This window comes from Parasteatoda tepidariorum, chromosome 4 (assembly GCF_982258835.1).
Source record: "Parasteatoda tepidariorum strain Cologne lab strain chromosome 4, Ptep-v5.0, whole genome shotgun sequence".
In the NCBI taxonomy this organism is placed as follows: domain Eukaryota; kingdom Metazoa; phylum Arthropoda; class Arachnida; order Araneae; family Theridiidae; genus Parasteatoda; species Parasteatoda tepidariorum.
Window position 1 is genome coordinate 51,802,962 of NC_141758.1, and position 15,555 is coordinate 51,818,516.

At 30.6% G+C, this 15,555-nt stretch overlaps 1 protein-coding gene across 2 annotated transcripts in view; it reads right to left on the reverse strand.

Moving 5' to 3' along the window:
- The window catches only part of LOC107440588 (myelin regulatory factor-like protein), a 147,175-nt gene that overhangs the window by 30,253 nt on the left and 101,367 nt on the right, over window positions 1-15,555 (reverse strand). For both annotated transcript variants that reach the window (XM_016053564.3, XM_087161085.1), the window contains exons 3-6: window positions 14,741-15,046; window positions 11,033-11,097; window positions 9,598-9,830; window positions 3,839-4,038 (exon numbers count right to left, since the gene is read on the reverse strand). In XM_016053564.3, the coding sequence (XP_015909050.1) occupies window positions 3,839-4,038; window positions 9,598-9,830; window positions 11,033-11,097; window positions 14,741-15,046 (804 nt within the window). The remainder of the gene's footprint in view (window positions 1-3,838; window positions 4,039-9,597; window positions 9,831-11,032; window positions 11,098-14,740; window positions 15,047-15,555) is intronic.

Genomic DNA, 15,555 nt, shown 5'->3' on the forward strand with positions numbered 1-15,555 from the left:
TATTCTGAAGAAATGAGTTGAAAAGTACTAAAAATAAATCTGTTAAAAATATAAAACGAATTTCTTTTTTCAGAATTACTTTCCAGAAACAAAGAATTCTACACTTTAAAAAAAATATGGTCAAGACTACCAGAATACGATAAGATTTACCATGCTTCTGGCTCCATGAGAATTTAAAAAAGCTTGGTTAATTTTTACAGAAGCACTTTGCTAATGATTTAAGTAAAATTAACAATAAAAGATGGTCTTAAATTATGAGAATAAAAATTTAGTAATCGTGATAAAATTTGGTAATACCTTATGATAATTGCTTTTTTTAATACCTTAGGCACGGCAGAAAAATCATTTATTTGTTTAAATTTACTTTCCAGTTTTGTATTTTTTACTAAATGTGTGGTAATAAGAACTATAATTCAGGAACTTTCCAGTAGACAGTAACCATATGAGCGGAAAAATTACCAAATGTATAGTTTAAATACTATGTATTTTGATTTTCATTACCAGAAGTATAGGTCCCCCCCCCCACCAGAAATGCCATCACCATATAGTGCTGTAATTTTACCAGGATCTCTTTCTCCGTGTACTTGATCTTATTTTTTCATTGTATGAAATAATCTTAATTACATTCTGAAATAATTAATTAAAATATAGGTTTTTGTATAACTAAACACAGTTGTTCAGATATAAATGTTATGCCTGTTATCATACATTTATTTCTATTTCTATTACACAAATGAAATTCATAAATAGTGAAATTTGTTAATTTTTTACTGGGAATCTAAGATATTTATTAAATATGCGCATATCAAAACACCTCGTATACAAGTTTGATATTGTTATGGTATGAAGTTAACTGTAATGATGATTAAAATAAAAAACTTGCCAACAAGTTTTTTTATCTTTTAATTTTTTTATTTGTGCCTGAGACACTTACCAATGTATAGGACTTTAATAATTAAAATATTAAGTGATATCATATTAATTTTTTTAAAGTTTCTGCGTTAGAGCAGCTGCTCAAATAGCTCCAAAATGAAATTTCTGCTCCATACTGCTCCAAAATACCATTTGCCCAAAAATTGTTCCAAAATGTTTCAAACTCTATTAACATTAGTCAAACTATAAGTGCAACTTTGGCCTCATTTGGTGCCACATTTGTTCGCAAAACTCAGTTTGTTTTGCTCCAAAACGGCAAGCAATTTTCGTTTTTTTATCTAAATGTTAATTAACTTGCTTATTTGGGAGAGTTTTTTCTTCCACTGCATTGTACTCATCAAAAGTTAATATTATACGAAATTAACAAAATTCACTTGCTATAATAAGAACGTATTAATTAATGGAAATACCGTGTTGAAAGGGTTGATAAAAAATCTATATAGATTAATAATAGGAAATAAATCGCATCCAAAAGTAATACCTTATAATAATATCGTAATATTATTTTAAGGTACATACAGATATTATTTTATACCTTGCACTTAAAATATTCGCATTAAAAATAGCGAAATTAGAAAAAAATAAGAGGAAGTGACAGAAAAAAATAATCATAAAACAGAAAATTACGATGGAGTAAGGCTTGCCAAAAAGTGATTTTCCAGTAAATCCTAAGTAAATAATTGTTACTCAAATCCGAAATTCGGGCGTCTTAATACTATTGTGCGTCGTGAGCAAGTAAAAATTTAATAAAGCCACACAAAAAGAAGTAAAAAACGATCCGAAAATTATACGGATTTAAGATGGTATTGTCGCGAATCCAGTAGTTCAGAAAGTGATAACTAAAATTCAAAATTCATATATTACAATAACGTTATATTAAAGATATCGTAATTTAAACGACCTAGCACTACCTAGTCAATGAGTAGCTGAAATTTCAACTCACGATAATTCGATTTGGTAAAAACATTTTATTCAAGTGGTCAAAAAACAGCTAAAACTTGTGGTATCTCTATCTAGCCCAGAGTTTTTAATAATTATAAACTCCCTAGATAGTCGAACAGAGGTCGAAGTTTTGATTGACGCTAAATTCCTTTTAGTGTTACCATGCTTATAAGTACTGCTTATAGTGACAAAAAAATAATTGAAAATTTTGTTGCCAATTAGCACAGACCTTCAGACACAAATGGAGTATTTTAGTTAGTTGAAAACTGATAAATTTTCGATTAATGATAAATTTTTAAGAGATTAGTTATTCGTGTAGCGACCAAGAAATATTTAAAACTTTTGTTGCCAATTAGCACAGACCTTCAGACAAAAACGGAGCATTTCAGTCAGTTGAAAACTGATAAATTTTCGATTAATGATAACTTTTTTAAGGGATAAATTATTTGTTTAACGACAAAGAAACGATAAAAATTTGTATTTTCGTTAGGTAACTAGCATCACTAGCAGTTTGAAAGTTCTGCTTCATTAAAAAGAGGTCAGGATTATTGTTGATACTAAGACAATAAATTCTGCTTGTAGATGTTCAGAAATGATTAAAACTTTCATTATCAACCAAACAGTATTTTAGATTGTAGGAATGTTTGTAAAAATTTCGACAGGTGATAAATTTTCTTTGATTATTTTTCAGTAAATTCTTTTTGCAACTGCCAAAAATCCCTTAAAATTTGTATATTTAGATTTATAATGAAGATATATAATATACAGGGTGTTCCAAAATTATCTTTACAACTTCAAAAATTCATAACTTCGAACATAAACAAGATATTTAAATTCTGTCTTTTGCATGTATTACTGCAACTAATAAAGTTTTTTTTCCAATAGGCTGAAAAGTTTTAAGTGAGGATGTGGACACCACAACAGAAAGCTCAATGCGTTTCATGGCCGTATTCGCTCCACATTTTCTGGACTTGTGCTGGGTCGTTCGGCTCCACTTTTATGCAATACTGATCCGGTGCTCATGAAGCTTGCGTGCCATGCACGGATGGAGGGTCTGGATTGGATTGAGTCTCTTTGGAAATTTGTCCTGAAGTTCCGTTGCACCTGTGTATCTGATTTCGTCTCTATGAACTATGAGACGAATACGGCCATGAGACGCATTGAGCTTTCTGTTGTGGTGTCCACATCCTCACTTAAAAACTTTTCAGCCTATTGAAAAAAAAAACTTTATTAGTTGCAGTAATACATGCAAAAGACAGAATATAAATATCTTGTTTATGTTCGAAGTTATGAATTTTTGAAGTTGTAAAGATAATTTTGGAACACCCTGTATATTTAGATACATAATATATACTTAAATATATAAATATTTAGATATATAATGACGATATGAGATATTTGTTCTTACTCTGAAAGTATTCTCAATGTCAGTCTGAGAAAGGTAGAATTTTAATGGAAAATACATTTTATTTGTCGATTAGGTAAAATTAAATTTTACTTGATTTAAAAAAAAAACTTTATTCGCTTCAAAAATATATAAATTAGAATATACAGTCGACATGTTTCGAGGGTTCAAAAGCGACGCCATTTCCAAAACTTCCCAGGCGTGAATGAGAGGAAACAAAAGTGATGTAAAGTAAATAAAATAAATGAGAAGTCACTTTGGTTGACTGTTATTTCTCATTTATATATTTTTGAAGTGAATGAAGTTTTTTTAATCAAGTCATTTTCCCACTTCAGTTCTTGGGATTATTTATTCAACATTAAACTATTCTTGTAGCGGTCAGGAAGATATTGAATCTTGCATTGTCGTAAGACACGGAGATTTAGAAAACATTCGATAACTCCAGCTATCTAAAAAATTGTAAGAATTTCGATTGCGAAATTCAACCTTTATAAACTCAAAAACGAATTAATATAATTTAATGATTAGAAATATATTTAAAATAGAAATTATACTCACCCAGAATAAAGATGACCTAGATGCGTATTGCTCGCTGCTAATAAAGGTTGGTGTAGGGCATTTCCATTGAATGCAGTTAAAACTGATGGTGCTATTTGTGTGAGGAACTGTCCAGCAAAGGAATTTGCTGGCCCTGGAGCTAGGACGGGCATTGATATTGAATGGGTAGAGTGAACTGGAACTGGACTCTCGAGAATAGGCTTAAGAACAAAGAAAAAAATCTTTTTAAAGGTCGTTAATCGGTCAGGAAATAAATCATTAAGTATATGATATAGTTTGCTTAACCATAGCCAGTGATATGAATATTCTTGTAACATATTAATCGCCGATCATATACACCGACGAGCCATTACATTATGACCACCCTCCATCTATAACAATGGGCTCGCCCAGAAACAATGCTTTCATGGGGCACATTAGGACCCATAATCCTCATAGAACAATCCCTGACATATGTAAGCTACTTGAACATACTTGCAGACCAGGTTCACCCATTCATGGCAACAGTTTTTCCTGCGGGGGATGGTGTTTACCAACAAGATAATGCACCATGTCATAAGGGTCGAATCGTTATGGATTGGTTCGAGGAACATTCCAGTGACTCTCAAGTCATGTCTTGGCCCCCAAATTCACCTGACCTTAATCCAACAGAGCATTTGTGGTCCTACTTGGAAAACCAAATTCGTGCTGCCACGCTACCTCCTCGCAATGTGAGGGAATTGCAGGACCAGTTGGTGAGCGCTTGGTACCAGATACCTCAGACTACCTATCAGCACATTGTGGAATAAATGCCACGGCGGGTGCTAGCAGTTTTGATGGCTAAAGGTGGTCCTACATGTTATTAGCAGGGTGGTCATAATGTAATGGCTCTTCTGTGTATATTATAATGATATAACAATAAGTGAGATGATTATTCTCATGACACATCAATAGTCAATCATGTATATATCACGGTGATGAGATAATCAATGACATGATTGTTCTCGTAGAATATCAATGGCGATCATATATATTACGATGATGTAATAGTCAGTAAGTGACATGATTGTTCTCATAACACATGTTATGCCCCTCACTATACATTACTATAATGTAAAAAGTTATTTGAATTTTTTATTTTTAAACCGACTACATATTCAGTTCTACTACAGACCATTTCAGCTCTGTATGCTGTAAATTTAGACAAAAATATAAAGACAGGGTATCTCACAATTCTTTCTGGGATTTGAAAGGCTTATAACTTCTTTTATTGCCATCCTGCTCTCCAGACGTAAATTCCCAATGGTTTCTTAAAGAAAAAATTACGTGCCTATGCCCCTATACCGCGTAATTTAACAGAATAATGACGAAGAATAGCAGCCGCATTTGGTACTTGTTGTAGAGAGTGGGGCAAGAATTTGTCTTGAAGTTTGCCGCAAAACCAAAGCTTTGTATTTTTGAGAGAAAAAAAACTTGTGATGTTTCTTTGTCAGGTAAAGTAAAATTTGCTAATGTATTGGTAATTTTTTGTTTGTTATAAGCCTACCAAGCCATGCAGTTACCTCAATAGGAGGCTCCAACTCCTTCTCGCTCTTCTCCCCAACCACCAACCTTTTTTTTCCTTTCCTTTCTTAAAGGTTGATATTATTCAATAAATATGGACCTTTTTACTGATAAAATGCATAATTATTTTATTTTTTTGCCAGAACATTGTGTTAATACGCTAATCGTAACGAAATGAATAATTTTCTGGATTTGTATTCAATCAACTGTGTACTTGAAAGATAAAAATTTAACCTTAAGAATACAGAGTGTATAAGCGATAAATAAATTTTACTTCTTGAAAATATGCAAAGATAACTGGAAAAACAGTTCGAATTGGAAACAGTTTTTATCTATATTGAGTTTTTATCTTCATAAATTTTTTTTTTAAAAATTTAGATATAAATTAAGATTGATATCTGACAACATCTAATTTTTCTCATATTTTTCATTTATTCAATTTTTTCTTAATTTTCAGAGGAAATTAAAGCAATGGCTTATAAAATAAAGATAAATAAAATTGTCTACAACAACGGATAACTAGTTATTACATAAAGCAAAAAGTGAGAAAAGCACTTGAAATTGCAATAACTTTTAAGCAAATTGGAATTTCAAAAAAAGCACGTATTAAGTTCATAAATGAAAACTGCTCTTTCAGCCCGTCAAATTTGAACTCTAGGTGCCCTGCAGAGTGGACTGTAGAATATTTTTTATTACTAGTTTACAAGTTCATAATTCTAGAATTAATTGTGGAATTTTAGAATTTTTTATTGCATCAGACTCTCAGTAATTTTTTCAACATCCCTTTGTGATTTAAAGTTCCTCATCCTCGTAGTTTTTGTGCAGCAAAATAAAATGCAAACGTAAAGCAAAAGAACTTGAAAAAAAGTTTTCGAAGAGAGCACTAAAAATTGCTATAAGACAGTTATAAAAATTTATATAAATTTTTTTTAATTGCTTAAAATCTCTCCTGAATTAATTGTATTCTATGATTTGGTAGGAAATCAAAATAATAATAATAATAATAATTATAAATAGAAAAAAAATCCTCACAATTATTTACACTAATTTTGATGAATCTGCAGTGTACACTCTCAAAATTTGGGTTCAATAATCAACCATATTGTTATCACGCAGAACCATAATATCGTTTTTGAAGTGTCAAATGGAACCATACTAAATTAAGTTCAAAAAGTGTTCAACTTGATATTGTATTAAGGTTGCAGCAAATTTGTTCGATATTATAGTTCAACGTATTCTAAAATTTCGTAATATTTAGAACATTTAGGTATTTCCGCATATTTCAAGACCTTGATCAGCAAACTGTTTGCTGATGGAATATGTGCTTCTTTTATCATTTGGCTTTATTTCTACAATATAAACTTGGTTAATTTTTTTTATATCTAATCAAATTCAAGACTTTAAGCAAATTTGAATATTTGTTCTTAACGATGTCTAACATGTCTATTCTCTGGTTATTTTAAAAATGCTGAATGTTTGTGTTTGAAAATTTTTAAAATCATTGACCCTTTTAAACAGTTTTTTAATTTTATCATTATCTTGAAGAAAAATAAGGGAGGGACAAATTTAATTAACGTAAAATATAATTTCTTTCCTTAGCTTTATTATCACTTCAAATAGATAAAATAACATTTGAAAATTCTCTCATTTTGATAATTAGATCTGTTAGTTAAAAAAACACAGTACTGAAGCGTCAATTTGCCTAAGGGAATAACAATAATTAAAACTATAAAAAATAATTAGGTAATTGTTTTACTAACATTAATTTTTGTTCTAGTCTGATTATTAATGCTTATATAGCCGAAAGTAAAACAATTAAAATGTGTGTTTATTAAATTGATTATAAGAACAGTTTTTTTTTCAAAATGAAATATTTTTAAAATGTAGAAGATGAAAGAATTTCATTGCACCATGTTTCTTAACGAATTTGGTACATGCTTTTACAATAGATTAAAAGATTAAATAAGCCGCAAAAAGTAGCAGTTTGAAAATATTTTTATGTTATAAATATTTTTTGAATTTTACATGTTTCTTAAAAAGAAAGAAACATTAACATGTTCCATTATTTTTAAGAAACTTGTTGAACTTGTTTAATTTTATGTTATTAAAATATATTTTATAAGGAAAAAGGGTAAAATAGGCAAAACAAAATAGTTCCTTAATTTTTACAAACATTTTTATTTCCTTTACATATTTCTTCCATCTATTTCAAGTTATTTGGATCTCTTTTACTTTGATTTTCTGATACTAGAACATATGAATAATTATACAATCTGTAAAAATATAGTGTGTGTTTATAAAATTTTGTATGATGACTGATTTTTAGTTTTTTTGTTTGTTTCAAAACAAAATTTTTTTGAGATGTAGAAGATAAAATAATTTTATTGCTTCACATATCTTTCTACGAACTTGATGCATAATTAATTTTACCATAGATTAACAGTTAGAATGAGCCGCAAGAAAATTACTGGTCCAAAAATATTTTCATTTTATAAACATTTTGAAAAGTTTTCCTTATAAGGAAAGGAACATAAAATGAACTTGATAAAAAACTTCATTTGCTTAAAAAAATAAACATAAACATGTTTAACCTATTTTAATAAATTTGTTTAATTTTATATTTATAAAATATATCCAACTTCTTCCAACATTTTTATTTCTTTCATATATCTCTTATACGTATTTAAAAATATTTGATATTTCTTTTATTTTGATTTTCTGAAACTCGAACAATAAGCAAATAATTTTTTTTTTGCAAAATGTTTTGCATCATTTCTTAAACAGGTTGAAACATTATGGTCCATATATTTTCCTTTGATTTTGATTTTATGTAATTTAAATAAAATGCTGGTTTTAAAAGTCACCAGTTAAAAACTTAACATTATTTTGATTTCATGAAACTAGATTAAAAAATAAGGAAAACTCTTTAAAAAAACACTGTGTTAAATTTTTTTTATATTTAATTCATAATGTTATTGGTTTTATTATTTCTTAAATTTTATGTCAATGAGATTTAGTGTCACAAAATCACAGTTATTTCAATGCTCTTTTTTTAAAAAAAAATTACATTTAATAATTTGTTTCATTTGTTGATTTTTATATTAAAGATAGCCAGTCTCTCAAAATGTCAGTTACTTTAATGTTTCTTTTTTTCATAATTCTTTGATATTTCATTTTGTAATTTATTTAATACTATAATAATAAAAGTTAGTAGGAAAAATGTCAGTTATTTTAAGGCTTTTTAAAACTTTTGCAGTTAATAATCTGTTTCATTATGTGTTGAGTTTTATATCACTGAGAGTTTGTGTCCCAATATGTCAGTTATTTTAATGTTTGTTGTTGCTGTAAGTTTTTAAATTTCTTTCAGTGCATGTTTAATCTTACATTATCTTAATGAGAGTCAGTGATACTAAATTTCACTTATTTTAACATTTTAATGGTTTTTCAATGCGCAAATAAAAAAGAGATTACTTAAAACTATTTACATATTTGAGTTGTCAAGGATTTTAAAGTTTAATCTAAGTCAACCACAGTTTAAAATGACTAGAATGGTTTAATTACTCAATTTATCCTCTTCAGATTTAGCATGATAGATTCAGAAGAGAAAAATTAATATTGTTCAATAAGCTTAATAATATGTTCTCATTAGCAGCCTGACACATATTTGATTGATTTCTTTAATGTAAAAGACTAAGTGCTAATAAAACAAAAGATTAATAGTGTTTGAAAAATACAATTAATTGTTTTCATTTGCACTTGGTCTACTACAATTCAGAAAGATTTCTAATTTGTTGCAGGCAAAGTGCTAATGAAGCAAAGGATTAAAATTATTTAATAAATATAATTAATTTGTTTTCTACTTGGTCTACTACAATTTAGAAAGATTTCTAATTTGTTGCAGGCAAAGTGCTAATGAAACAAGAGATTAAAATTATTTAATAAATATAATTAATTTGTTTTCTACTTGGTCTACTACAATTTAAAAAGATTTCTAATTTGTTGCAGGCAAAGTGCTAATAAAACAAGAGATTAAAACTATTTAATAAATATGATTAATTTGTTTTCAGTTGGTCTGCCACATATTAGGATTGTTTCTAATATGTGACAGGCTAAATGTTAATGGAACTAAATGTTAAGATTTTTCATTTCTTAAATTTTTGAGTATTTTGAATTTAAAAAAAACAGTTAAGACGTTAGTAGAATTTCTAATTACTTACACGGTGAGGAGATGATGAGGATGACGTAGGGGAGGTTGAAGAAGATATGGCGGTTTCTGTCAAGTGCTTAAGGGGCAAATTGTGCCCATAACCAAGATACTGATGCTTCAAGGCTTCTGTTGACCCCGAAGAATGGACGGACATTTCTGCTGATTGTGGAAGGTGATGATGACTATGATGATGCTGATGATGGTGATGAAGTAAGTCTATAGATGGGCACCTCAATTTCGGATCTGCAACAGAAACAAGTATAGGTTTTAAAAAAAATGAGATACTTAAAATGAGCTAGTTCTTAAAATTTTTAAGCATCAAATGAAGCTATTTTTATAATGAAAGGCAAATTAAATACATCAAAGTTTTCTGTGAATCACCAGGCGTAATTGGCGTCACTGTATAAGCTAAAAACTATTTATAATAAGAAAAAATGCATTTATAGATTTATTAAGTATTATTCCAAATACATGCTGCATATTAATCAAGCGCAAACGATTTATTCTTAGCCTATTTGTTAAGGGATTTTGAAAGAAAAATCCTTATAAATGTTTTTGGCACAGAACAGGAAAGAGGCTGTTGGCGAATCAGATACAACTTTGAATTATATAGACTCTATGGACAGACACAGATAGTGCAGGTCATCCGAAGCAATAGATTAAAATGGCTTGGCCATATCTGGAGAGGTCCAGAAAACAATGCAGTACGAATCGCCACCTTTAAAAATCCTTCGGGATCTCGGGCCAGAGGAAGGCCTCCAACTAGATGGCTGGATGACACTACTAAAGATCTCAAAATAATGAAGATTAACAACTGGAAAAAAGTCGCCATGGATAGGAGGCGTTGGAGGCTACGCGTGGTTGAGGCAGCCAAGGCCTGTAAGGGGCTGTCGTGCTGAAGAAGAAGAAGATTTGTTAAGGGAAGTTTCCATGAATTAATAAAAGGTCAGATTAGACAAAAAAATTTAACGACTATTTATTATAAGTTTGCAGTTATTTTTAGAGACTCCTTTCTAATCACTTTATCGCTTCTATTATAGACTAAACCGTTCTCTAATTTCCATACACTTCTGTTTTCCTAAAGATCTTTCTTTAAAAGCATGCAGAATATGGTGCTTATAGCATCATACAGGTAGCTGCTGCGGCAAAATTTCCTCCATTTTACCCTTATCAAACATTGGTTGAAAAAAAGGTTAAAATAATTTTTTTAGCACATAGTCCAAAAAACTTTTTTAAATCGAAGTTTAATCGCTACATCATATTATGCGAAACGGTTAGATTAATTATTTATTAAGGCAAATACATTAGAGGTGCAAATATTATAAGCTGAAATCATACGTAGACGATGATTCAATGCAATCGGAATAACATTGGATCCAGAATAATAATTAAGAAAAATAAATTAAGGATAGTTAAGAATTTTAATAATTAAGAAAAATACTTACCTTCGTTAGCGGGTGAGAAAGGCGGTTCCGATCCCGAGTCAGGAGGGCTGTCGGGTAAGTGATGTCTATATTGAATGATATAAAATATTAGTACGAAATCAAACAGGTTTTAATATAATACATACAATGTGGTAGGCTAACTGAATAGGTTGATTGCAAATATCACCCTCGTTTTCCATTACGCCAAGCTAGTTGGAAAAATCTCCAGGATTTTTTATGCAGTGTGACTTTTTTCGAGCATATAATAATCAGTCTATATGCTTTTAGGCTAATTAAAAATATGTAAGATGATTTGCTAAGTCAACCTGAATTTGTTTACGCTTATTGCAAGGAACCTCATATTGTGCCAACACTTCAAATATAGTGAATTGGCTAATTAGGCAAAGAATAAAATATATTTTTTAAATAGCCTAAAACTATCTAGACTAAGTAAAAATCGGCCTACCAGTAATTACGTTTCCAAGCAAGGAACAATCAAGGAATAATATCTATCTTTTCTTATTGGTCTGTAACTAACTGTGCTTATTGAAATAAGCCTAGTTAGCTAATTAATAATCCCAAAAAATTGAAGCAGTAAGATATTATTTGATTGATATGCCCATTTTAAAGAATTAAAAAAAATCATCAATTGCTGCACATTATTGGGATTTTTGGGCATGAAATTATTTCCAACCCAGTCACCTCAGCTCTTTTTGATTCCCTGGAATCTTGTTTTATTCATGTGAATGCTGATTTCCTTGTTAACGAAATTAGTTCCTCTCCACCTCTCTATAGTGAGTGGAAATGCATTTATCCTGATTTCCCTCTCTCGGCCATTGTGGTTTTTCTTCTTGCGTTTTTCATGCTTTTTCTGTCCCGCAGTGAACTGATCGTAAAGACACGGTTCCCAGTAGAACACCGAAATCAAGCATCACTGACTGCGGTCAGTAAGCAGATAGGTGACCACTTTGCCTGCACAGGGTCCAAGTGTGCGCGGTATCGGCCTACGGAGAACAGTTTAACTGTTCTAGCGTAAAGTGCTCGACTTCGCGCGTAGATCGTCGGACTACCAAAACAGAGGAGCCATCACCTCTGCAGAGGATCAAAATTGCGATGGCATGTCCTCGGATCATCCTCAGAGATGTTGTCAGACCGTCGCCAATAGCCCATTGTGCAGCTCTAATGCTACCTAAATAAAATACCTGTGGTTTCTTTTATTACTGTGGTTTCTTTTACTTTTGTTTCTCATCTTTAATTTTCCTTTTTTCGTTTGCATCTTTGTGTTCTCTATTTCAAATTACTTTTGCTTCTTTACATATCTGAAAGTCTTGAAAAGTCTGAAAGTCTTTTGTTTCGTTAGATATCTGAAAGTCTGGTAAGTCTTGAAAATGGGAATCTATCTTTGAGAGCTTGAAATATGTCGATCATTAATTCCATTTTGTATATTTTTGAAGGGAATGAAGTTTCTAATCAAGTAAACCTAGTTGGTGTTAGACTAATTTGAAAATACTGGAGAATTTTCCAAACAGACTGATGTATTGCGAAATGGCAGTTACAGTTTACAGTGACAGTGGCAATTTTCTAAATAGATTTCTGAAAACATTAATATTATGCAGTCAACGCTCGATATAACGACCGTCGTGGAATGGGCAAAAATGAACATTATAATGTGAGGTCGTTATATAATGAGTGCTCAAAAATACCATAAATATTGACTCATAGCTAAAACAAATATTTGGCCATTTTAACAAAGGAATGCTTTACTCCAATATTAATTTGGTAATTAACAGAAAAATCGGTAATAACACAACTTTCCTTATATTAATATGCATGTTAATATACCCTTTTTAAATAATACTTCATAGATGAATTAGTAATAATATGCTGGTTTGAAGCTGCTAATTTTGATAAATACATACGTCTAGATAATTGCGTAGAACACGTGTTTTAACTCCAAAATAAACAAAGCAAGGGAACTGACAAAAAGAATAAACAAAATTTTCAAACATCAAAAATTGGATTAATAAATTTATTGTATACTTTGAAAAGAATGTTATACAGATTAAGAAAGACCGTAAATTACGACCTCCCAGAATTTAGGATAAGAATTTAGGAGTCATAATATTCTTCTTTCATTGAAATAAAATGCATGATTTTTTACATTTATTATGTGGTAATATCAATGAAAATATTGGTTAAAATAATTTTTTTAAAACATTTTTAAGTCAAATGACTAAATTTTGGAAGGAAAATTTTGACGAACGGAGGTATGTTTTAAATAACATTGCATCTATAGAATAGCAAATTGGATTTTACGCATAGGTCGTTATATTGGAAAGGTCTCTGTTATGGGAGTCGTACTAAAGATTGTATAATGAAAGATATAGATTGTATAATAGATTGTATAATGAAAACTGTTTAAAAATAAAAATAAACATTTGCATAAGAAAACCTTTCGTCAAAAATAGAAATGAAATCCCTTATTATAAAACTAAATACGTTTAAAACCATATAAATTCACGTAATAGAAAATATTGGTTTAAATAATTTTTTTGAAACTTTTTCAAATTCAAATGATTAAATTTTGGTCACTATATTAAAATGAACAGTTCAGTGCGATCGTTCTAATTGATATTAAAATTACATTGCGTTTATGGAGTTGAAAACAAGACTTAATGCATAGGTCGTTTTAATGGAAAGGTCGCTGTAATGAGAGTCGTACTAAGGAGCGTAGATTGTATTACGAGAACTGTCTTAAAATAAAAAGAAATTCACATAACAAAACATTTCATCAAAAATATATGAGAAATCTCTCGTAATAAAAAAATAAGTACATTTAAACCGATATAAATACACGCAACAGAAAATAATGGTTTAAATAATTTCTTTGAAACTTTTTCTAAATCAAATTAATGAACTTCGGTCGCTATATTGGAATAAGCAGTTTAGGGCAGACGTTAAAATAGACATTAAAATAACATTATGGAATTGCATTAGGGTACCGCAGTAGACTGATCGTTAAGTCACGGTTCCCAGCAGATCACCGATCTAGCATCACTGGCTGCGGTCAGAGTGCAGGTGGGTGACCACTTGGATTAGTCTGTGTAATGACCGAGGGTGTGCAGTATCGGTCCTCGTTAAACTGTTCAACTGTAAAGTGTACGACTTCACGTGCAGATCGTCGGGCTACCGAAGAGGGGGTGCCATCCCCTCTGCAGAGGATCAAAATTGTGCTGGCATGTCTTCGGATCATCCTCAGAGATATTTCCCAGACCGTCGCCAATAGCCCATTGTGCAGCTCTATTGCAACGTAAATGGACAACAACAACAATTGCAAAAAGGACTTTATGCGAAGGCAGTTTTAATCGAAAGGTCGTTGTAGTGGAAGTTGTACTAAAGAGCGTAGATTGTATAATGAAAACTCTTTGAAAATAACAAAAACTTTAGTTTAAGAAAATATTTTGTCAAACATTTATAAGAAATCCTTCGTTGTAAGGTTAAATACATTTCAAGCAATATAAATACACATAATATAAAGAATAAGTCTTAACGTGATCGATGACCATTACATTTTCGCTCATTTTTTCCTCAATTTATTTGACATATTTGAATTGAGTATTATTTGACATATTGAAATCGAGAAAAATAAATATTTACTTCTGCGAGCTGAATAAAACTGAAAGAAACAGAGAGAATAAATTATGGCGAAAAAATTACGAAAATACTTACGGTTTTGTAAAAGATGAAGTGACGTCAACCCCATTATTCTGAATATTTCTGACAGAGAAACTACTCTTTTGTTGGGAGAGAACATTTGGAGTGGACGGAGAATGGACGGAGGTCTCCGCGGCCCCTTGTGACAATCTGATGCCGAGTGAGGGGTGGCCGTGGGTTTCCGTGGCCTCGACGGGTACTTGGACGCTGGTTGAATCTTTAGGTAGGCTATGATGACTGTTCCGTAGATACAGAGGAGGCTTATCGGTGGTTTCAGTTAATTTTAAATCACTAGACGTAACTAAGGCCTCATGGAAATAACTATTGAAATAAAAACAAATTATATGCTTTTTTTCCTTCTTTAGTTTTTAATATTTTGTTGTGTGAAAGATGTGAAAACAAAAAATGAAAATTATTAAAAAAATAAAATTACAAAAAAATATTTTTTTTAAATATTTAATTATTAAAAATTGCGCTCGCGGAAGAAAATTGAATAATTACTCAGAGGAGCAAATTTTTTGTTTCATTTACACAGATATTTGATCTTGCCTAATTAGGACTTGGAGATTTAAAGTCTGAAATTAGCTTCGCTCTTAAAGCTACAGATATTTTCTTAAATGGTATTTTTAGCCTTTTTTTTTTATCCAACTGTACAAGTTTAAAAACGTTATAACATAGGGCAGTTGGAGTAGATTATCAAGAACAAAATTGCTTAAGAGCGCATGCCCGAAAATGTCGTCATACGTGGCAAGGGGTGCTTCCCTATTATAGCCGTGGTGACTCAGGGGATAGAATATTCAACTTCAAATGAGGTGAACCGGGATCGTATC